Source organism: Rattus rattus, chromosome 1 (assembly GCF_011064425.1).
Source record: "Rattus rattus isolate New Zealand chromosome 1, Rrattus_CSIRO_v1, whole genome shotgun sequence".
NCBI classification, from domain to species: Eukaryota; Metazoa; Chordata; class Mammalia; order Rodentia; family Muridae; genus Rattus; species Rattus rattus.
Genome location: NC_046154.1, coordinates 12213005 through 12235473, shown reverse-complemented (window position 1 = coordinate 12235473; position 22469 = coordinate 12213005). Strand labels below are relative to the sequence as shown.

Genomic DNA, 22469 nt, shown 5'->3' with positions numbered 1-22469 from the left:
GAACATGGCTAGCTGACTGACTAGTGCAGGGGCTATTCCTGGAAGTGTGTGTTTTTGGAGGCGTACCTTTTTTTCATTCCTTTTCTGAAGGCTTCCAGGTAATAGCTCTTTTATATAACAATCTCATCAATTTCTTTCCAAAATCTTCATCCTTACTAGGAAGTTATAAATTCTTCCCTCTGGGATCAAAGTTGATTTGAAGAAAATATTAACATTTGGAATAAAAGATATTTATCCTCTGCAGATGCTTCACGCTGATCTGAAAACTGTGTACTTTGGCTGGGGATGCAGCTCACTGAGAGCATTTACCAACATGCACAAAGCTGGGCTCCATCCCCAGCAACATGCATATGCACACATGCACACACGGAGTCTGGTCTATTAGGTCAGTGATTCCCCTGTTGATAGCTGCATATCCAGAGCTGGGAAATACATTCAGTGAAGTTTTGCTCAGTGGGAACCTTGTTAGTCAGCTCACAGCCACCTCTAACCCCAGGTCCAGGGGCTGGCATCCTCCTCTGCCCTTCACAAGCACTAGGCACACATGGGGTGCACGTACATATATTCAGTCAAGCATCCATTAACATAAATATGTGGGGAATCTCAGGAAGCCCACTTGCTCAGATGGGATGGGCTACTTTGGCCCACACATGGACTCTACTGTCTGGTGTTCTAGCACTTGGCCAGTGGCCCTCACTCTCCTGTGGGCTTCGAGCTGCAGGCACAAGTCTCCTTGGACTCTGCACATGCCTTCCGTGTACCTACATTTTCCCCTGCCAGGAAGACCAATTGCCTCTATCTCTGTTGTTTCCTCCTTGTTCCAGGGCAAGGCTTAGCCACATCCCTCATTTTACGGAGCCCTTTAGGTCACTGGTACTCCCATCTCCCACCTTTTCTAGCCCCGTCTGCCTTGCAGTCTGTGGGCCTTAAGGTTTGTGGGCAAGCGCCCCTCTTACTGTGACCTTACAGTGCTCACCAAAATCCCGGTGTCATTAATGCTCTCAAGATGAACAAACCATACTGGTTGTAGTAATGCCCACTTCCTGGGAGTATGGAGAATTAGAGGCTCATTCTGCTGATCTCAAGGCTCCATCCTCACCGTACACTCAGGATCCAGCCTCCACTCCTCTGGGCTTTGCAGTAGATTCCACTAGCCTGTGTCTGCCTTTGACTCTCACCTCATGCACCTAGGCTTGGCACGCATGGGCAGTGATGAACTTTGAAGCCGTGCTACACTACAAACATCAGAACCAAGCCCGCGATGAGAAGAAGAAACTGCGCCATGCCAGCGGGGCCAACATTACCAATGCCACCACCACTGCCACCACCGCTGCCTCCGCTGCCGCTGCCACCAGCACAGAGGGCAGCAACAGTGAGAGTGAAGCCGAGAGCAACGAGAGCAGCCCCACCCCGTCCCCTCTGCAGAAGAAGGTCACTGAGGTAACTCCCTCCCTCCCTCCCTCAGAGCTGGACAGGGCACAGCCCGAGCAGAAGATAGTTGTGAAGCCTAAGGAAGCTGAGGCAGGATAGATGGGGCTGGACACACTGACTGGCCATCCTTACTGTGTGCTGTGCTCCCTGGGTGCGTGCATGTTTCTGCTCTCAGAGCTGAAGAAAGGCCCTTCTCCCAGCAATGAGCATATCTTCTCAGTGTATGGCTCCTGTGTGGGTGGCTGCCACAGCTGCAGGGCCACTCTGAGGCCAGGGCCTTGCGGATATATCTTCTGCCCTGCTCTTTCCCTGTCTCTTCCCCATGGCCTGTCAGTTCAGACTGTAGCAGGGCAACCAGAAAGTGCAGAGAACAGCGTGTTCAGAGCCTCAGCTCCACCCTACTGCCCTGCTCAGGAAGCCATACTATGCCAAACTGTGATTATGGAACCAGTTGCCCTTGTGGAGTGCATTCTATATGCCATTAGTCCCTCAGACATTAGTGTCTCACACTCCTAACTACCCTCTGAGGCAGGGTGCCATCAGTGTACAGCTGTGCCCATTTTACAGATGAGAGAGTAGAATGTCAGTAATACACTTGTGTTTCAACAGGACTTGTCCAAAACCCTCTTGCTGTACACTGTCCCTGCTGTCCAAGGCTTCTTCCGTTCTATCTCCTTGTCAAGAGGCAACAACCTCCAGGATACACTCAGGTAAAAAGGGAGTGGAGCGGATGTAACTCTGACAAGAAGTCACCCACCTGGTGTCTTCCTGTTTCCCCTCTGGTCAGCACATGGGCCTTCTTCCTCCTGGGCCTGGGCCTGGGCCTGGGCCTTGAGACATGGCAGCTTACCAGGCCTCACACATGGGGATGGAGGAGAAGAGGGAAGGGTCTGGAGGCCTGTCTCACCAGCCTCACTGGTACCCATCCTGCAGGCACACCCTCAGCATGGACAGACCCTGCCCGGCTCACCTCTGCATCTGAGTTTGTGCCTTGGTGACCCTGGCAGACCTGAGATGAAGCTCTTGGGCTTTAGAGCTCTGACGTCTGTCACAGCCATTTACAGCCTAACAGGTGAAAAACAGACAAGAACCAGGAAACTCAGTTCCCTGTAACTTTGTCCTGTCTTTCCAGAGTCCTCACCTTGTGGTTTGATTATGGTCACTGGCCAGATGTCAATGAAGCCCTGGTGGAAGGGGTGAAGGCCATACAGATTGACACTTGGTTACAGGTGAGAACTCGGTAACAGTGAGGATGGGTCACAGTCTCTCGCTTGTCTCCTCTGGAAATCACCGTGGCCACAGAAGCACAGCGAGGCCCCAGGTCCACAGCAGATATTCTCCCTTGGTTGTGCCAGGAAACTGAACGGGTGAACATCTCAAGACCTGCTAGACCAAAGTTCACTCCTGAAATCCCAGCACATGGGAGGTAGAAGCAAAAGGATCATGACTACCCTAGGCTACACGAGGCCTTGTCTAGAAAACAGAAGAAAGATAAAAGTCAGTCATCTTTCCTATGTCTCTCATGCTGCATGCTGTGTCTTCCTGCATTCCAGGTTATACCTCAGCTCATTGCAAGAATTGACACCCCCAGACCCTTGGTGGGCCGGCTCATTCACCAGCTTCTCACAGATATTGGTCGGTACCACCCACAGGTGCGTGCAGACCCTAAGCATTTTCTCATGGAGCCACGGACGGACCATCGCTCTGGTGGCCTTTTCAAGTGTTCTCTGTTTGCTTAGGCCCTCATCTACCCCCTGACGGTGGCTTCTAAGTCTACCACCACAGCCCGTCACAATGCAGCCAACAAGATCCTGAAGAACATGTGCGAGCACAGCAACACGCTAGTCCAGCAGGCCATGATGGTGAGTGAGTCGTGAGGCAGCAGCCAGGAGGGTGGGTGGCTGCTTCTCTCCCTCATGGCACATGCTGTGTCCTCTGTCTCCACGTCAGACCTTCCCAACCGTAGCTTCCTGTGGTGTTTCCTTCCTCCTCCCTTTAATCCAGGTGAGTGAAGAGCTGATTCGAGTAGCCATCCTCTGGCATGAGATGTGGCATGAAGGCCTAGAAGAGGCCTCTCGCTTGTACTTTGGGGAGAGGAACGTCAAAGGCATGTTTGAGGTGCTGGAGCCCCTGCATGCTATGATGGAACGGGGTCCCCAGACCCTGAAGGAAACGTCCTTTAATCAGGTATGGGATCAGAGAGTGACAGGACATTACCCTCACCGCCTCAGACTGCTTTCCCTCTACCTTTCTACTGTCCTTAAAAGTGGCACCCAGTAGAAGTCACAGCATAGAAAACTGTAATTCTAGTACTCTGTGCAGAATGACAAATTCAAGGCCAGCATAGACCTAGAACTCATGCTCAGAAAAATAAAACAGAACAAAACAAAACAAAAATGTAGTTGTTGGTGCAACCCTAATTTTTAAGAGATTTATTTGTTTATTTTATGTATATGAGTCCATTGTTGCTGTCTTCAGACACACCAGAAGAGGGCATTGGATCCCATTACAGATGGTTGTGAGCCACCATGTGGTTGTTGGGAATTGAATTCAGGAACTCTGATGGTCTCAACCACTAAGCCATCTCCCCAGCCCCAACCCGCCTATTTTTAAATAAATTTATTGGCTTTTTTTTTTTTAAAGAAAGATTTGCTTTATGTATATGGGTGTTTTGTCTGCATCCATGCAAACCAGAATAGGATATCAGATCCCATGGAAGTACAGTTATATATGTTGTGAGCTGCCATTTGGTGCTGGGAATTAAACTCAAGACCTAGAAAAACAGCCATTGTGCTTAACCACTGAATGAACTCTCTAGCCATTTAAATTATTTCCATTTTTATAACATGCTAGAGGGATCAAACCTGGGTCCTCACACATACCAAACAGGCACTGCCTCACGGAGCCATTCCCTCAGCTCTTGAAATTTTAATGAAATTTTAGCTGGACGCTGAAAAGATTCCTTCAGCCGGTATCTTGTCTCCCCCTGACTCCCTTTAGGGGTAGGTCATCTTCATGCCCTGGGAGCTCCAGGGTGGGGACTGCACAGCCCCTACTGTTAAAACACCATTCCCTCCAGTAACTTTATACCACTTCTGGCACCCTTGGAATTAGTGTAGACTGCTTGGGGACTTAGCCTCCTAGCGTCATGGCCATGCGATAACTTGAAACTTTGTTCTGCTTTTGCTGTCAGGCATATGGTCGAGATTTAATGGAGGCACAAGAATGGTGCCGAAAGTACATGAAATCAGGGAACGTCAAGGACCTCACCCAAGCCTGGGACCTCTACTATCACGTGTTCAGACGGATCTCCAAGCAGCTACCACAGGTAGCTCCTGAGGCTCCCAACAGGGTTGTCTGTCCGCATCCTGTGCAGCCAGACTGGCTTCTGCTGGAGACTTTAGGACAAACAGCTGCTCATAGTCATTTATGGAAAGAAAAGTAACGTAAGCTGCATTTCAGTTTCCCTTGAGAGGCAGAAGTCTAAGTCCTTTTCTAACTTTTCACAGCTCACATCCCTGGAGCTGCAGTATGTGTCCCCCAAACTTTTGATGTGCAGAGACCTTGAATTGGCTGTGCCAGGAACATATGACCCCAACCAGCCAATCATTCGCATTCAGTCCATAGCCCCGTCTTTGCAAGTCATCACATCCAAGCAGAGGCCTCGGAAGCTGACCCTGATGGGTAAGAACCGGGCACACCTCCTCTCCTTAAGTGACGGCCTGCCATCTCACCTGCTGCAGTTCCCCACATCTGTCGGGAGGACAGCGAATCTCCTCCTTTTTGCCCAGCACTGCACTTGCTGAAGTGAAGTAGCAGGCTATCTGTCACCCATGTGGTGGGCAGCTGTGGGGAACTGGTGAGGGCGTGTGTGTGTGTGTCTGTGTCTGTCTGATTGTAAGTTGTAGCTGCCAGAGATAGGAGAGGGCACGAAGTGTCTGTCACTCCGTGCCAACTCCTTTTTAAAACAGGATCCCCGCACTTCCCCCTCCCCGAATATGAGCCTCTGGGGCCCTCATTTTTCTCTGCTAGGCTGAAAGCAAGTAAATCCCAGCAATCCTCCTGTCTCTGCCCCCCACTTGGAACTAGGGCTACAGGACACCTAGGTTATTATGTGGGTGCTGGGGTGGGGCTTCAGGTCCTTCATGATCACCCAGCCCCACGCCCTCCCTTTGAGAAGGTGGTGGATCCCCTGGGGCTGGACTTATTAAGGTTTGTGAGCTGTCACTTGGGTGCTGAGAAGTGAACCTGGGTCTTCTGGAAGAACAACCAGCTCTTACCCACGCGCCATCTCACCATCCCCATGTATCACAAGCACTCTTACCTGGAGAACTGTCTGTCTAGTCCTGACTTTCTTCCTCTTACGAGCTTGTGTGGAGCGTCTAGCAGGAACCTAGCTGCTCCTCTTTGACAGTGAGTATCTTGGAGAGGAGCACATGGAGCAGTGACAGTGAGAGACACCTGAGCAGTCATACCAACCTTGGCATCAGTGGCTCAGCTCGCACATCCTTCCTCAAACTATTCATTTCTTCTTTATTTATTTGTTTTTAGTTTTTTCTGGGTCAAGGTCTCACTAAGTAGCTGTGGCTGTCCTGAAACTCAATCTGTAGACCAGACTGGCCTCAAACTCATAGAGATCTGCCTGCCTCTCCCCCAGAGTACTGGAACCAAAGGTGTGCACCACTGCCCAGCTTCCTTCCTCACTCTTTTCTTTCTTTTCTTTTCTTTTTTTTTTTTTTTTAAGATTTATTTATTATTATGTGAGCACACTGTCACTGTCTTCAGACACACCAGAAGGGGGCATCTGATCTCATTACAGATGGTTGTGAGCCACCATGTGGTTGCTGGGAATTGAACTCAGGACCTCTGGAAGAGCAGTCAGTGCTCTTAGCCGCTGAGCCATCTCTCCAGCCCTTCCTGCCTTCCTCACTCTTAATGTTTGTCTAGGCTAGGGAGATGGCCCAGTAGCTAAGGACTCAGATTGCTCTTGCAGAGGTGCTCTGTTCCCAGCACCAGGGGATCTGAGACCTCCGGCTTCCACAAGCACCTGGACATACCCACATGTTCATACACACAGTCAAAGGGAACAAAGTGTTTTGAAAATGCTTGTTTCTAGGGCATAGTGATTATTCACCACCATCAAATAATCATGATCCTACAAAGGATGACCTTGATGATATAAAAACATGGAGGTGCTATGGACAGTGTTCAGGTGGTAGGTGCTTTCCTTTCATGCACAGTGGGACTGTATAAGCCAGGCATGGTGGCACACATGTCTTATAATCCCATCACTCAGGAGGCAGAAGAAAGAGGATGGCTACAAGGTCAACACCAGAATAGGCTGGGCTGTATGAGACTCTGTCTCTTTAAAGAAAAGAAGCTGAAGAATGGACTGCTAGCTGGACAGTGAAGTGCAGGCCTTTAATCCCAGCACACTGGAAGCAGAGGCAAGCGGATCTCTGTGAATTCAAGGCCAACAAGGTCTAAAAGCTAGTTCCAAGAGAAACCCTGTCTAGAAAAACCACACACACACACACACACACACACACACACACACACACACACACACACACACCCCAATAAAGTAATGAAGTGTTAGCGGAGCAGAGCGGCCGAAGAACTACTTGCCCAGGGAGCTGTGGGGCAAATCTCCTGACCTGTCCTCCGCTGTAGCAGAATCTTAGCACGACTGTTGTATCTGGTACGAATCTGGAGTGATGGCACATCATCTTTGAAGTAGCTTTTGTCAGTAATTGCTATCTGACATTTTATGGGGTTATCCTTTTGAAGGATTCTTGGGGTCTTTGCATAGTAAATTGGTCCCAGACAGGCCTGGCAAACTAGGACGTTATGACTGAGAATTGCTCCTAAATCAGATAAGAAATGTTTTGCTTTATTAAAGATTTACTTATTTATGTAAGTACACTGTAGCTGTCTTCAGACACACCAGAAGGGGGCATCAGATCCCATTACAGATGGTTGTGAGCCACCATGTGGTTGCTGGGAATTGATCTCAGGACCTCTGGAAGAGCAGTCGGTGCTCTTAACCGCTGAGCCATCTCTCCAGCCCCAGATAAGTTTTGGTATGTGGAAACTGACTTGCTAAAGGTTCTTCTTGTGTATGGGAAACTTCCATGGTCAGTCCTTGAGAGCCTGATCACCCTGCAGCTGAGAAGCCTAAATTCATCCTGCAGGGCTCTCTTTTCTTTGACCAATCCTCTCAGAACCCAAAACACCAATCCTTCTCATGTTCTCTGACACCCTACTGATGTTCCCATTGGGCATGCCCCCTGGGGCCTCCAGGTGATGTGGCCGGTAGGAGTCGGGACAGGACAGTGGAGTAGGGAACAGAGAACCTGTAGGGTCTCAACACATCATAATCCTCAGTCCTCATAAAACAGTTTTTGTCTATCAGAGCAGAACTGTTCTTTCCCTCCGTTCCAGGGTGTGTGTGTATGTGTATGCTTGTCTGTGGGGACAGTATGATTAGGAAAGGGAGTGGTTTCCACAGGCCTTGACAGTTGCTGGTGGTCTTGGGTAGGAATGTGCGTGTGGCTCTGATCTATTTCTGTTCCCCATTTCACGCAGGCAGCAATGGGCACGAGTTTGTTTTCCTCCTGAAAGGCCATGAAGATCTGCGGCAGGACGAGCGAGTGATGCAGCTCTTTGGCCTGGTGAACACACTCCTAGCCAATGACCCAACTTCTCTTCGAAAGAACCTCAGGTACTCAGAACACCGTGTGTCCTAGCTGAGCTCTTAGGACACTTGGCGTTTCATCCTACGCTGTCCACGTAACCATGTGTCGTTACTAACTTTTGAAAGTTAAGCACCTAAGCCAGGTATGGGAGCGCATACCTGCAGTCCTGTAGCTTAGGACATAGAGGCAGAAGGTTCAAGAGTTAAAGCTAGCCCAGGCTACGTAGAGAGCTTGAGGCCTACCTGAAGTATACATGAGACCCTGTCTTAAAACAAGCAGATACCTATAATCCCAGCACTCAGGAAACAGAGGCAGAGGCAGGGGAACCGCTGCAAGTTTAGAAGCCTGGGCCAACAAGGAGTTGCAGGCCAGCCAGGGCTACTTAGAGGACTCAGTCTCAAAAGAACAAAACTAACATTAAAGTTTCTGACAAGGATTACCAAGGTGCCCAACACAAGAAGATCCTCCAGACAGTTTAGGGTATTGCCATTGTGAAATGCCATTACTGAACTCTCAAAAGAACTCAGAAGGGACTGGGCATGGTGGCACATACCTTTTATCCTAGCATTCAGGAGGCAGAGGCAGGCAGATCTCTGTGAGTTTGAGGCTAGCCTGGACTACAGAGGGAGTTCCAGGCCAGCCTGGGCTACAGACTGAAACCTTGTCTCAAAAAAAAAAAAAAAAAAAAAAAAGACAAGAACAAACCTTAGACAGGAGTGCTTCAAGATTTAGACTAGAGTCTACAGATTTGGTGTTCTCCCCTGGACCAAGGCCCGTGGAGCCTGTCTGGCTGCACCTCTGTCTTTTAAGCCCACAGCTGTCTCTCTGGGGTTACCTCAGCATTGTAAGTAGTCACTGTTGCTTCCTCAGCAGAGGTGAGCTTGTGAGGCAGGCAAGCGGAGGACCACGGTGGCTTCCATGGCATCTTGATGGGTGCCTTCTTCACAGCGGGCCCCTCAGCCCACATCCTGCAGCTCAGGGTTCAGCAAAGGCGTTGTGGGTCCTAAGCTGATTAAAGCTATGCTGCTGTTCACTGGGCAATGACCCCTCCTTCCCTGTGGCCACCAGCATCCAGAGATACGCCGTCATCCCTCTGTCCACCAACTCGGGCCTGATTGGCTGGGTGCCCCACTGTGACACGCTGCACGCCCTCATCCGGGACTACAGAGAGAAGAAGAAGATCCTGCTGAACATCGAGCACCGCATCATGCTGGTATGTGTGTGTGTGTGTGTGTGTGTGTGTGGTGTGTGTGTGTGTGTGTGTGTCTCTGGTGTGTATATGTCTCGTGTGTGTGTGTCTTGTGTGTGTGTGTGTTGTGTGTGTGTGTGTGTGTGTGTGTGTGTCTCTGTGTGTGTGTGTGTGTGTGTCTCTGTGTGTGTGTCTCTGTGTGTGTGTGTGTGTGCATGCGTGTGTGTGTATGTTGTGTGTGTGTGTGCATGCGTGTGTGTGTGTATGTATGTGTGTGTGTGTATGTTGTGTGTGTGTGTATGTTGTGTGTGCGTGTGTATGTATGTGTGTGTGCTGCCACCCTGAGACGCGTGGGCGCCCGCACCGCCTGGTGGGGCACCTCTGAGAGAGGACATCACTGTGGAAGAAAGTCAGTGAAGTAACTCACAGAACAAATAGCCTCTGAGAAACAGAGAGCCAGCGAGAAAGCTCAGGTGAAGTCTCTTACTGTGTAGGCCCGATGCCCCAGAACCCACAGTGAAAGGAGAAAACCAGCTCCCAGAAACTGTCCTCTGACCAATTTGTGCAACCAAAATAATTATATTTCCACATATACATATACGCTTATGTATATGTATATATACAGCATGTAAATTATATATAGTTATATAATATAAAATAAATATGTACTATATACATATATAAAATTATGTGGGTATATGTATATATTTTTTTAAGTTGCTGGGTATGGTGGCGCACACCTTTAATGCCAGCACTCAGGAAGCAGAGGCAGGCCTGAGTTCTAGGCTAGCCTGGTCTACAGCACCAAATCCCAGGACAGCCAGGCTACATAATAAGACCTTGTTTTAAAAAAGAAACCTCTTTGTTTTTTCCTTTCTGGCTTAGCTATCATAGACTCCTCTCTCACTAACTGGTTTGGTCCTGATTCAGATGGCTCCTGACTATGACCACCTGACTCTGATGCAAAAGGTGGAGGTGTTTGAGCATGCTGTCAACAACACAGCCGGGGATGACCTGGCCAAGCTGCTGTGGCTGAAAAGCCCCAGCTCAGAGGTATGTCCACAGACGCCGGTCGCAAACACCCACACACGGCTGGAGGTACACTCCGCTTTGTTGTGATTAACTGAGAAATTTTCACTGTGCTTCATAAAAGGCTTTTTAAAACCTGATTAAATTGAGGATGGTAGTTCATGCCTATATCCCAGCATTCGGGAGGCTGAGGCAGGAGGATCACCATGAACTCAAGTCCATTCTTTACTATATAAAGTTTTAAGACAGCCAGAACCATATATGAGATCCTGTAACTCCAGTTCCAGAGGAGTCAACATCCTTCTGGCCATCTCAGGCACTGGGCACACGTATGGTGCCCAGACATTCATAATGCGTACATGCATTCATACACATAAAAAATAATTTTTTTAAAATAAAGTAAACCAGGCCAGAGAGATGATACCTTGGCAGGTTAGTTCACTCACTGCCACGCCTGACAGCTGAGTTCAGTCCTGGAACCCACATATTGGAAGGAAAGAACCAGTTCTGACCTTGGCTCGAACTCTGTAGCATGTACACCTGCCTCCCAGACACACACAAATAAGTAATATGATTTAAGAAAATGTGTGTCTTAGTCAGGGTTCCTATTCCTACACAAACATCATGGCCATGAAGCAAATTGGGGAGGAAAGGGTTTATTCCACACTTCCACATTGCTGTTCATCACCAAAGGAAGTCAGGACTGGAACTCACACAGGGCAGGAAGCAGGAGCTGATGCAGAGGCCATGGAGGGATGTTACTTACTGGCTTGCTTCCCCTGGCTTGCTCAGCCTGCTCTCTTATAGAACCCAGGGCCACCAGCCCAGGGACGGCACCACCCACCATGGGCTGGGCCCTCCTACCCTTGATCTCTGAATGAGAAAATGCCTTACAGCTGGGTCTCATGGAGGCATTTCCTCAAGGGAAATTCTCTGTGACAGCTCCAGCTTGTGTCAAGGTGACACACAAAACCAGCCAGTACAGTGTTTAATGATCAGCTACTACCTCACTGTTTACCAGAACATCCATCCTTCCCCCACCTTAAGAGACCGCACTTTGCTCACGCATTGAGCTCAGTCTCCCCATAGAACTTGCCTTAGAGCCATCTAATTGCTGTCTCTTATGTGTCTTGAAAACCAGCCATGGGGTTGGGGATTTAGCTCAGTGGTAGAGCGCTTGCCTAGGAAGTGCAAGGCCCTGGGTTCAGTCCCCAGCTCCGAAAAAAAAGAACCAAAAAAAAAGAAAAAGAAAAAGAAAACCAGCCATCAAGACAAGTTTCTTCACATGGTCTACTTTTTTTACATGGTGTGTGTATGTGTATATATATTAATTATACATCATACAGCTTTCTGCTTGCATATATGCCTGCAGGCCAGAAGATGATACAAGCTCTCTTTACAGATGGTTGTGAGCCACCATGTGGTTGCTGGGAGTTGAACTCAGGACCTCTGGAAAAGCAGTCAGTGCTCTTAGCCGCTGAGCCATCTCTCCAGCCCCCACATGGTCTACTTCTGTATTTTTTTCTACCACATAAATTTGAGGACCATTGTATTGATATCTGAAAAACAGGGCCATTGACGCTTTTTGGAATGACGTTACTGAACCAGATGACTTGGAAAGAAGGATCATCTTCACAGTCTCAAGTGGAGACCCTGAGTAGGACATCTTCACTTACATTCACGTTCCTCAGAAAAAGCTCGTTCATTATTCATCCAGGTGCAACCCTTTCTGATAGTTGATAGTGAGGCATAGTTTATGATGATGACTGGGATCTTTGTCCTGTGCTCCATTCTAGCTGGTCAGTGGTAGAGAACAGCTGACCTGGGCTATAACTGTGCTCCATTCTAGCTGGTCAGTGGTAGAATATGAGAACAGCTGACTTGGGCTATTCTGTGCTGACACTGCCGGCCTGTAGAACGCTGTCACATGTGCTCTTGTGCTGTAGGTGTGGTTTGACCGAAGAACCAATTATACTCGCTCCCTGGCTGTCATGTCCATGGTTGGATACATTTTAGGCCTTGGAGACAGGTAAGTGAATTTAATTTGTTTCTTTTGAGTTTCTTTCTCCAGTTATTTTTAATGGTCTCATCTTGTTTTCTACAAATGTGTAACCTTTGAATAAATGACTATATTTTATATTTTGAAAGACAAACAAGCATAGTTTTATTGAAAAGTAGGATTACTGTACCCTGCAGCAGGGAGGAGGGCTCCTCAAAGTACTTACTAATTTAACAAAGTGACCGTTCACCACTGCGCTAAGATGACAGGTCATTCTCCATTTATAGTGGAAACCAACTAAAGCCGAACCCTCCATTGTACAAATACACTTTGTTTGACTGCCAAACAAGGCCACACGCGCGCACGTGCGCACGCACACACACACACATACACACTAATGTAAACACAATACAGAGTTCTAGAAACCAGTAGTCTGAAATCCTAGCAGAATGCCTTTGACTAAAGACTGATGGACTAAGAAAAACTTAGTCTGATCCAGAGGTTCAGCAGACAAGACCCTCTGGTGGCTATTTGGTAGGAATGATAGACCTGTGCTACTCTTGAAAGAACCGACTTTCCTAGGGACCCAAGATCCTAAGAAAGTCAATGCAAGGGCGGATAATACATATTTTAGGCTCTGTGGGTCATGTGGCCTCTGCCACAATCACTTTCTTCTGCCTTTGTAGCCCCAAAGCAGCATGCAGCAGTGCAGAAAACACTGAGTAAGGCCAGCTCCCACAAAGCCCATGTAACACAGGCATGTGGGGGCGGGGCTCAACTGAGTGTGGGCCTTTGCCAGCCCCTGGCCTGGAGCCCTTGTGATTAATTCATCACCAGAGCTGCCTTCTTGATCCCTCCTGCTCTCACCTGTCACTCAGGCACCCATCCAACCTGATGCTGGACCGGCTGAGTGGAAAGATCCTGCACATTGACTTTGGGGACTGCTTTGAGGTAAGTATGCTAACTCTCCTGACAGTTTGGGTCGCTCAAGTCCCAAAGGCCTCCCCTCTCCTCTCTCCACAGGCTGTCATCCAGGAGGGCTCTCCTGTCCCCTGCTGCATGCTGGCCAAGGCCAGGCAGTGGGCACTTGTCCCTTTTCTCTTCTCTGTTTTTGTTTTCTTAGGTCATCTTTCAAATCTCTGTGATAAAATGCCCTCTCTGGATTCGATGGGAACTCTTTTCTTGCTGTGATATAAATCAGAGCACATGATGTCAAGAGAGGCCACCACCTTCACCTGGCCTCAGCTAGAGTATATAACCTAACCATGGATTTGCTGTTTCCTTTAATGACCCTATAGGTTGCTATGACCAGAGAGAAATTTCCAGAAAAGATTCCATTTAGACTAACAAGAATGTTGACCAATGCTATGGAGGTGAGTGGATCCTGGGCACACACTGATTTGAAATGGAGCCAATACAGTCGTTCCCTTCTGTGAGGACAGCTGTTTGTTGGGGTTATCAGTTCCCCTAGGTGCCCATGTGGATTCTGTAGCAGGCCTCCATTACTCTGTTGGAAATGACCTCTAAAGGTCAGCACTGCATGTTGGGCTGCATCGGCTAGGTCCTAACCCATGTCAGGGTGGCAGGCCAATCTTAGTAACTCTTTCTGACCTTTGTGCAGGTTACCGGTCTCGATGGCAACTATAGAACCACATGCCACACAGTGATGGAAGTGCTTCGGGAGCACAAGGACAGTGTCATGGCTGTGCTAGAAGCCTTTGTCTATGACCCTTTGCTGAATTGGAGGCTGATGGACAGTAAGCTTCAAATATGTTCTCTATAAGTTCCAAGCCAGCTTATGCTGTTTAAATTAAATACATAGATACATATGTGTCCCTGACAATTACAGAGCAGTTTCTGGGGGCTGGAGAGGAATTTCAAACCATTTTACGGGCTAGAGAACACTCCAGCTAGCTGTTTAATGAGCATGGTTTTCTGGATGAACTGTACCTCAGTGGTTTCTCTTTGTTTGGCTGTCAGTAGAAAGCTAGTGTTTTAGTGAGAAGCACACATAGTGGTGATTGAGACAGCAGTGTGGCCTCTTGTCTACTCGATGGAGGAGTCTGACTGTCAAGAGGTCTCTAATAGTCTGTGAGTAGCCAGCACTGACTTGTCTGTGTCAGGCCTGCAGTGGCGAGCATCCAGGTTGCAGATTCAGCATTACAGCTTTTTGAAAAAAATACATTTTAGCTGGGTGGGTGGTGGTACATGCCTTTAATCCCAACACTTGGGAGGCAGAGCCAGGGTGCTCTTTTGTGAGTTCAAGATCAGCCTGGTCTACAAAAAAAGAAAGAAAAAATTATGTTTTTGTGATCATAAGAAAATACCTTTCCAACCAGGCTTCTCTCAAGTCACAGTCTAAGCGCTTCCTAATTCATGCTCTCTCTTCCTAGCAAATGCCAAAGGCAACAAGCGGTCCCGAACCAGGACAGACTCCTATTCTGCAGGCCAGTCAGTAGGTGGGTACATCCCAGGGAAGCGGCAGGCCTCACTGCTGTGCCCAGAGTGTGTGAGGTCATCTTACCTACATAGCAAGTTTGACACCAGCCTGGATTACATGAAACCCAGTCTGAAAAACAGAAAAAGGGGCACTGTCCAGATGCTTGCAACTCAAGCCTGGTGATCTGCGTTCAATTCCCAGAACCCACATAAAAGGTGGGAGGAGAAGACCCAAGAGGTTGGCCTCTGACCACACACAGACATTCATAATAGTAAACAATAATAAATCTCAAAATAGTTAGGAACTAGTTCTTTATAATCCTTGTTTTATTTGTATGTGTATATATAGGTGTTTTGCCCGCGTGTATGTCTGCATTTCATGCGTGCCTGGTGGAGGCCAGAGGCATGTGCTAGATCACCTGGAACTGGAGTTACAGATGTTTGTGAGCCCCATGAGAGCTGGGCTACCACAAGTGCTCTTAGCTGCTGAGCCACCTCTCCAGCCCTATGACGAGCCTCACTGATGTCAGTACTTAAGGTGCAGCTCAGGAAGTGCTTGCCTAGATGAGTGAACCCTGAGTCTGACAGCCCAGTAGTAAGGGAAGGGTAATTAGGGCCAACTCCAGCCACCTAAGTTTGATCCCCCAAACATACATAGTGGAAGGAGAGAACCAACTGGTAAAAATTGACCTCTGACCTTCCGTACATGCTGCCTCCCCACCCAACACACACAAACACATAAATAAATGTAATTTTTATTTTGAAATGAGTAACAGAGCCAGGCAGTGGTGGTGCACACCTTTAATCCCAGCACTCAGGAGCCAAAGGCAGGTGAATCTCTGAGTTTGAAGGACATCCTTGTCTATAGAATGAGTTCCAGGACAGCTAGGGCTGCATAGAAAAACCAATCCCATCCCACCCCAACCCACCCCACCCCCAAAAAGGTAACCAGGCTGGAGAAATGGCTCAGAAGTTAAGAGCACATACTGTTCTTCCAAAGGATCGGAGTTCAGTTCCCAGCACCCACATCAGGTAGATCAGCACTGTCTGTAACTCTCACTCTAGGAAGTTTCTACTGCTTTGGTCTCAGGCACCCAACACCTTACATGGCTATGCCCACATACAAACACACATACATATAATTTAAAATGGAAATAAATTTAAAAAAGTAGAGTGACAGTCAGCTGTAAACCCAGCACTTGGAGGTAGAGACATGAGGACCAATAGTAAGTTCATCTTTACCTTTCTGAGGAGTTCAAGGGCAGCCTCACATACATGAAACCTCTCCCAAAAAAGTATGAGAAACTATTGGTTCCTTACTATTGGAATTATCTGCTAATTGAGGGGTTTGTTGTTTGTTTGTTTCCTCTAGAAATTTTGGACGGTGTAGAACTTGGAGAACCAGCCCATAAGAAAACAGGGACCACTGTGCCAGAATCCATCCATTCTTTCAGTAAGTCCACACTCTGAGGAACTCACTCATGCACAGATGGCTACGGTGAAAAATGAGCCCGAAGGGAACCAACAAAGCTGCCTTTGAGAGGGGAGGGCCCATGACTTTTGCATTGTGTGCTGAGGGCAGAGACAGGTGCACAGGACTGTTAGCACTTAAGGTAAGTTTCATAAGAGCAGGGCAGCCTTGGACATATTGTTCTGCTCTTGTGTCTTTCAGTTGGAGATGGTTTGGTGAAACCAGAAGCCTTAAACAAGAAAGCTATTCAGATTATTAACAGGGTTCGAGATAAGCTCACTGGTGAGTGTTTGGTGGTTAAAGGGACATGAAGCCTGATGAAGAGAGTGTTCTCTCCGTGGATGGCCAGCCCGCTGTCCTGGGATTATTTCTACATGGGTCACGAGTAGCTTTAAGGCAACAATGGAGCACCCTCTGGCTCCTGTTGCTAAAGACCCTCAATATCACTTGACATCCTTTAACCTCATTAGCTCTGGGGATAAGGGGGCTCTGTTGGAATCTGGATGGATTCCAGAACCAGCCAATTCCAGGCCTTGTTACTGGCCTCGTGGTGAGATACTGGAGAATGCTTGACCAGCTGGGTTGACTATGGCTACTAGCATGCTGTGGAAGGATGGAAGGGGAGCCATGTCTGACTTTAGAAAGAAGCAACCAATCCAACTGATCGTCTTTCTCCTGTGGGGTGGGTCAGTTCATGGAGAGTGAGAGCCAAGTAGCCAGAGACCCCATTCCACATTCACTTCCTAGGTAACCTCTGAACTCCTCTATTTGAATGATAATAAGAAACCATAACAGAGGAGATGAACGTCACAGAAAACATGGGATTGCAGGCACTGGGCATCAGCTAGTTCTGTAGTCAGGGTGCTTAATCAAGTCAGTCAATAAAGGACCACACAAGAAGTCAGCCAGCTTCCCTGGCTTTTCGGGACTCAGAATCTATGGAAAACATTATCACTACGTGGAGAACAGGCTGTGATACCTTGTGATGGCAGGGTTTGATTTAATGTGGAAGTCCCAGGAAAGTCTCCCTAAGGAAGCTACAGCTCAAGCTCAAGGAGTCTATCAGTTACATTTCTCCTGCTGCTGCTGAGAGCTGTGAGAGAGCGTCTGTTAGGCTAACAGCTTTCATGGTTAGTGACCATAAGCATCATGGCCATAAGCTGTCAGCAAGCGGCACGCTTGGTGTCTGAGCAGTAGCTGAGAGCTTACATCTTGATCTACAACTCTGAGGCAGAGAAAACTAGCTGGAAATGACATGGGCTTTTGAAACCTCAAAGCCCACCTCCAGCGACACAAGTCTTCCAGTAACACTACACCTCATAATCCTTCCCAAATAGTTTCATCAACTAGGACCAAGTATTCAGATGTATGGGGACCATTCTCCTCAGACTTCCACAAGGAATTAACTAGAGGACACTAACATTATGTCAGGCAGAGGGACAAAGGCTGTATCTAGAACCCTTTGATGAGAGTGATGGTAAAAGGAAGGTCCCAGGCTGCCATTCAACCCAGGGAAAACACCAAGGCAGGTAGGTGTGCAATGGGAAGGGAACCAGGCCTGGTTTTTTTTTGTGTGTGTGTGTCATGACACCACCTGCACTGGCTGAGTGACCTTGCAGCAGAAGGAGGGCATGTAAATGCTCTAATATGCACATAAGACAATGCAAGAGATCTTGAGGAAGGCAGGTCAAAGGCTGGGCTAGGGCTGTGGCTCAGTGGTAAAGTTACTGCCTGCCACTCACAGAACCGAGGTAAGAACCCCAGTACAACGTAAAAAATAAAACCCACAAAGATGGCTGCTGATACATGAGAAATGAGAAGGTCAAAGATGACATCGGTGGTGACCATCTGAGTGCTGAGAGACCCGATAGCCAGACTGAAGTTGTTGAAGAGAAGGGGATGGAGACAGAGACGGCTGAGATGTAGCAGAGCTCTTGAGCAGCTTCTGCAGGGAGGAGAGGACTAAGTGAGCAAACTAGAGGTCGTGGTGGGCAAGCCCTGGGGCTGCAACCATGGTACAAAAGGACCCTTCATCGAACCACACTCTGTGTCTCTAAGAAAGAGTGTGTTCACAAAACTGAAAAAGCCATGACATATCATAGCTTAATGTCAGTGTTCAGAAGAGAGAGGCAAGCTCCATCTAGGGCTATGGGGACAGAGGAAGAGAGAGACCCTGTCTCAAATACACACAAACCAACAAACAAACACCTATAGGAAGGATGTCCTCACCCAACATAGCCCCAGGGCCTAGAACTGAACAGTGACAAGTGGAGAAACCCTATTACTTATGGAGATCTGGAAGACTTAAACAGTGCTCGTGGTACTAGAAAGGTGCTTTGCCAGATAGCTGTGGTGGCTCACGCCTGCAATCCCTGTAGAACAAGGCAGGAGAATCGCAGCTGGCTGAGTCCTAACAGTCAGTTCTAGGACTACTCAAAAAAAAAAATGGTTACCGAGGGCTCTAATCGCCTGTCATCAGATCAAGCAGGTACAGCTACAAACTTCAGGCCAGCTGACACTACATGAAATCTCTCGCAAAACACTTCCCCATCTCAAAGAAAAGCTAAAGAGGCAGGATGGGCCTGGGGAAGTGGCTCTGTGGTGAAAAGCAGGTGTTTTCCTTGTGGGCCAGGTTTGATTTCCACATCCATGTAGTGGTTCCTGACCATCAGTTACTCCAATTCCAGGACATCTGACTCCAGGTTCTGACCTCCAAGGGCATATGCATGGAGCACATACAGACATACGGGCAAAACACGGAGGCACATAAAGTTTAATCTCTAAAACAAAAAACAGCCATACGGGGTTGGGGATTTGGCTCAGTGGTAGAGCGCTTACCTAGGAAGCACAAGGTCCTGGGTTCAGTCCCCAGCCCCGGAAAAAACAAAACAAAACAAAAAAAAAAAAACAGCCATACTTGCTTCGGCAGCACGTAGACTAAAAGTGGGATGATACAGAGAGGATTAGCATGGCCCTAAGCAAGGAGGACACACAGCGAACTCTGGGGGTGGGGGTGGGGGACCAAATAAATAAAATAGTTAAAAGAATAAATAGAAATTTGTAGTCATGCTTGTGCATTATCTTTAGTAGACGTTTAGATATTTAGGAGTCTAGGCTATCAGTTACCATAGCAAAATGAATTTGGCTTAAAACAGAAGCACACATATTATCAAAGAAGCCCTACTAGCTGGTTAGGCTGCTGAGTCTGCGTGAGGGCAAGATCTTAACTCTCCAGTGGAAACACTGATGAACGTGTGCAGTTCAAGCTAAATGTCCTTGGCCACTTCTCAAGTCTGGTTTTGGAGCAGCCCCATTAGCCACATCTTTCTTTGAACAGGGTCTATATTAAGGGACCAGTGTGCCTGCAGATGACACGGAGGTGAATTTCTCAGTGCAGATGTGGTCTGTCCTTCCTGCTCTAGTGATTCTGGCTACATAGACAGCTGAGCCGAGCCAAGCCAAACAAGAACATGGGCTGTGTTGTTGCCAAATGCAGATGACAGTATTTCTACTTTCTAGGTCGGGATTTCTCTCATGATGACACTTTGGATGTTCCAACCCAAGTGGAACTGCTTATCAAGCAAGCGACATCTCATGAGAACCTCTGCCAGTGCTACATTGGCTGGTGAGTGAGCCTTGCAAAGAAGCCTCATTGGCCAAGCATGGTGGCACATGCCCTTACTCCCCAGCACTGGGGATGCAGAGGCAAGCAAGTCTCTAGTAAGTTTCAGGACAGCCAAGTTAATAGTAGTGAAACCATGTCTCTAAATAAGCCTGCAGTAAGGACACACTTGAAGCCTCAAACCCACATACATATGATTTGGTGGAGTGGTCATAGAGAACATTCTTTATGGGCTCCATGCCTCTTAAGTTCACAGGTTCTGAGAATGCTCCTTGCTTGCGGGGAAACAGAGATGTAATCTCATTTGGAAGTTACAGCTGCTTTGAGAGCTTTGGTTTAGAATGGGCAGGGTGCATTACTTGTCTGGTGCTTTTGGAATTTTGTTGTCACTCCAGAGATCTGAAGGGCACAGGAAAAGTCAAAGAAATGCTAGAGAGAAAAAGTGAAGAAAAAGATTGATAATCCTGGAGAGTCTAGACAGGCATTTGAGAGGGGCAGAGGAATCTCTGGGACCTCAGGGCCATTAGCCCTCTACTAGAGGTGTTGACTGAGTCCCATAGGGCTCAAACTGCTCTCTGTGCTTGGGTAAAGCTTGGAAGAGCTCTGACTGACCATGCCTTTTTCTGTCCACCTTCCTAGGTGTCCTTTCTGGTAACCGAGGCCTGGCAAAGAACATCATCTCCTCCGATGCTTTTGTACCTTGGTCTGTGCTTCCAGTGGATTGAAACCATGGTCATAAAGTTGGACTTTGTTAATATTTTGAAATGTATATGAAAAGAACTACTGTATATTCAAAGTTGGCTTATGCCAACCTCCTAGCTGCTGTTGAAAAGACACTGTCAGAAACACAAGGCTTGATTCAGTTGCCAGGACAGTGAAACACAGTAATCCTACAGAAACCAAGCCTTTGATTTTGGGAGAACAGAAGATGAGTAACTGACTAAGAAATACGGGTTTTGACTTAACTTACAGAAGAACTCATCATACACATTTGCTGACCGAATAATCTAGTTGATCCTCTCAACCAGGGGCTTCAACAGCAAGGACACAGATGTCAGCACTCCACCATCCTGTTACCTCACCCGTCCCTGGATGCAGTGGCAACATCTGCAGGATGGGCCACCATGTGTGTAAGAAGATCTGTCTTCCACCTGATCCCATGATGCTGAACCTCACAGAGCCGGCCTTCCAGGAAGGACGTTTGCTCAGACGCCTGGCCACCGAGGATGAGCAGGTGTGCCAGGATCTCAGTGCAGGGTCCACGCTGGCCCTGCTGCTGTGTTCAGTGAGGGATGGATATGTTGTGTTTGCAGCAGGGACTCAGAACACAAATGCTGTCGTGGAAGTGCTGATCTCAGAGGGACACTAGAGCGGGTTGTGAATTATGAGCAAAGTAAATATCCAACTAAACACAGAGTAAAGTGAAGCCACATCTAGACACCATTGTATCTGAGTAATTTTTGTGCCAATAAATGACATCAGAATTTTAAAAGTATTTATGTGTATGGCTTTCTGTTCATTATTTTGCAAATTCTCTTATTGGGCTTTGGCTTAAACTCAGTGGTAAACCACTGACTAATGGGCACAGGAGCCTACACCATTACTTTCCATCACTAGACAGGCCAAGACAGAAACAGGCAAACAAGGATTTGAGATTCTGGACTACACAGAAAAACCCTGTCCTTTTTGTTGTTGGTGGTGGTGGGGGGGGGGGGTTTTACACTCCAGATTTTATTTCCCTCCCAGTCCACACTCCGACTGTTCCATATCCCAAACCTCCTTCCACCCAATCCCCCCACCACGAGGCTGTCCCCACCCCACCCAACCTCTAAACTCCCCTGGGGCCTCCAGTCTCTCTTTTTTTTTTTTTTTTTTTTTTTGGTTCTTTTTTTTTTCGGAGCTGGGGATCGAACCCAGGGTCTTGCGCTTCCTAGGCAAGCGCTCTACCACTGAGCTAAATCCCCAACCCTGGGCCTCCAGTCTCTTGAAGGTTAGCTGTATCTTCTTTTGAACCCAGACCCAGCAGGTCTCTGCTGTATATGTGTTGGGATCCTCGAAAAACAGCAAGTGTTCTTTTTTTTTTTTTTTTTATTCATTTATTATATATAAGTACACTGTAGCTGTCTTCAGATACACCAGAAGAGGGCATCGGATCTCTTTACAGATGGTTGTGAGCCACCATGTGGTTGCTAGGAATTGAACTCAGGACCTCTGGAAGAGTAGTCCGGTGCTCTTAATCACTGAGCCATCTCTCCAGCCCAGCAAGTGTTCTTAACTGCTTCAAAGCCTCTCTTCTCTCCCTTGCCCAATATTTTAAACAAACTGGGAAAAATCCAATCCTTGAGTAAACGGTTTTGCACGCCTTTAACCCCAGCACTTGGGAGGCTGGATGCAGGCAGGTCGGGGGTGAAGATCTAGCTTTAAATGTAATTTCAATTGTATCCTCCCTCCAGTTCTCACCCTAGCCCACAGGTTTGTTAGGATACAACGTAAAATTAAAAAAAAACCTAAATCTTCCCATCGTTGGCCAAGTCGTGTAACAAGTTACACTACTTACTTGGTGTGGGGCGGGGTAGTGGTATTGAGCCGCG

General features: G+C 47.7%; 1 protein-coding gene across 1 annotated transcript in view; it reads left to right on the top strand.

Moving 5' to 3' along the window:
- The window catches only part of Mtor (mechanistic target of rapamycin kinase), a 104172-nt gene extending 82799 nt beyond the window's left edge, over window positions 1–21373 (top strand). The window contains exons 38-57 of the mRNA XM_032894667.1: window positions 1192–1440; window positions 2041–2141; window positions 2564–2660; window positions 2985–3083; window positions 3171–3293; window positions 3436–3618; window positions 4625–4759; window positions 4941–5115; window positions 8020–8155; window positions 9198–9342; window positions 10246–10371; window positions 12294–12376; window positions 13225–13297; window positions 13645–13719; window positions 13968–14103; window positions 14740–14805; window positions 16158–16238; window positions 16458–16538; window positions 19776–19881; window positions 20518–21373. Of these exons, the coding sequence (XP_032750558.1) occupies window positions 1192–1440; window positions 2041–2141; window positions 2564–2660; window positions 2985–3083; window positions 3171–3293; window positions 3436–3618; window positions 4625–4759; window positions 4941–5115; window positions 8020–8155; window positions 9198–9342; window positions 10246–10371; window positions 12294–12376; window positions 13225–13297; window positions 13645–13719; window positions 13968–14103; window positions 14740–14805; window positions 16158–16238; window positions 16458–16538; window positions 19776–19881; window positions 20518–20533 (2286 nt within the window). The 3' untranslated portion in view covers window positions 20534–21373. The remainder of the gene's footprint in view (window positions 1–1191; window positions 1441–2040; window positions 2142–2563; window positions 2661–2984; window positions 3084–3170; window positions 3294–3435; window positions 3619–4624; window positions 4760–4940; window positions 5116–8019; window positions 8156–9197; window positions 9343–10245; window positions 10372–12293; window positions 12377–13224; window positions 13298–13644; window positions 13720–13967; window positions 14104–14739; window positions 14806–16157; window positions 16239–16457; window positions 16539–19775; window positions 19882–20517) is intronic.
- Window positions 21374–22469: the final 1096 nt, after the last annotated feature.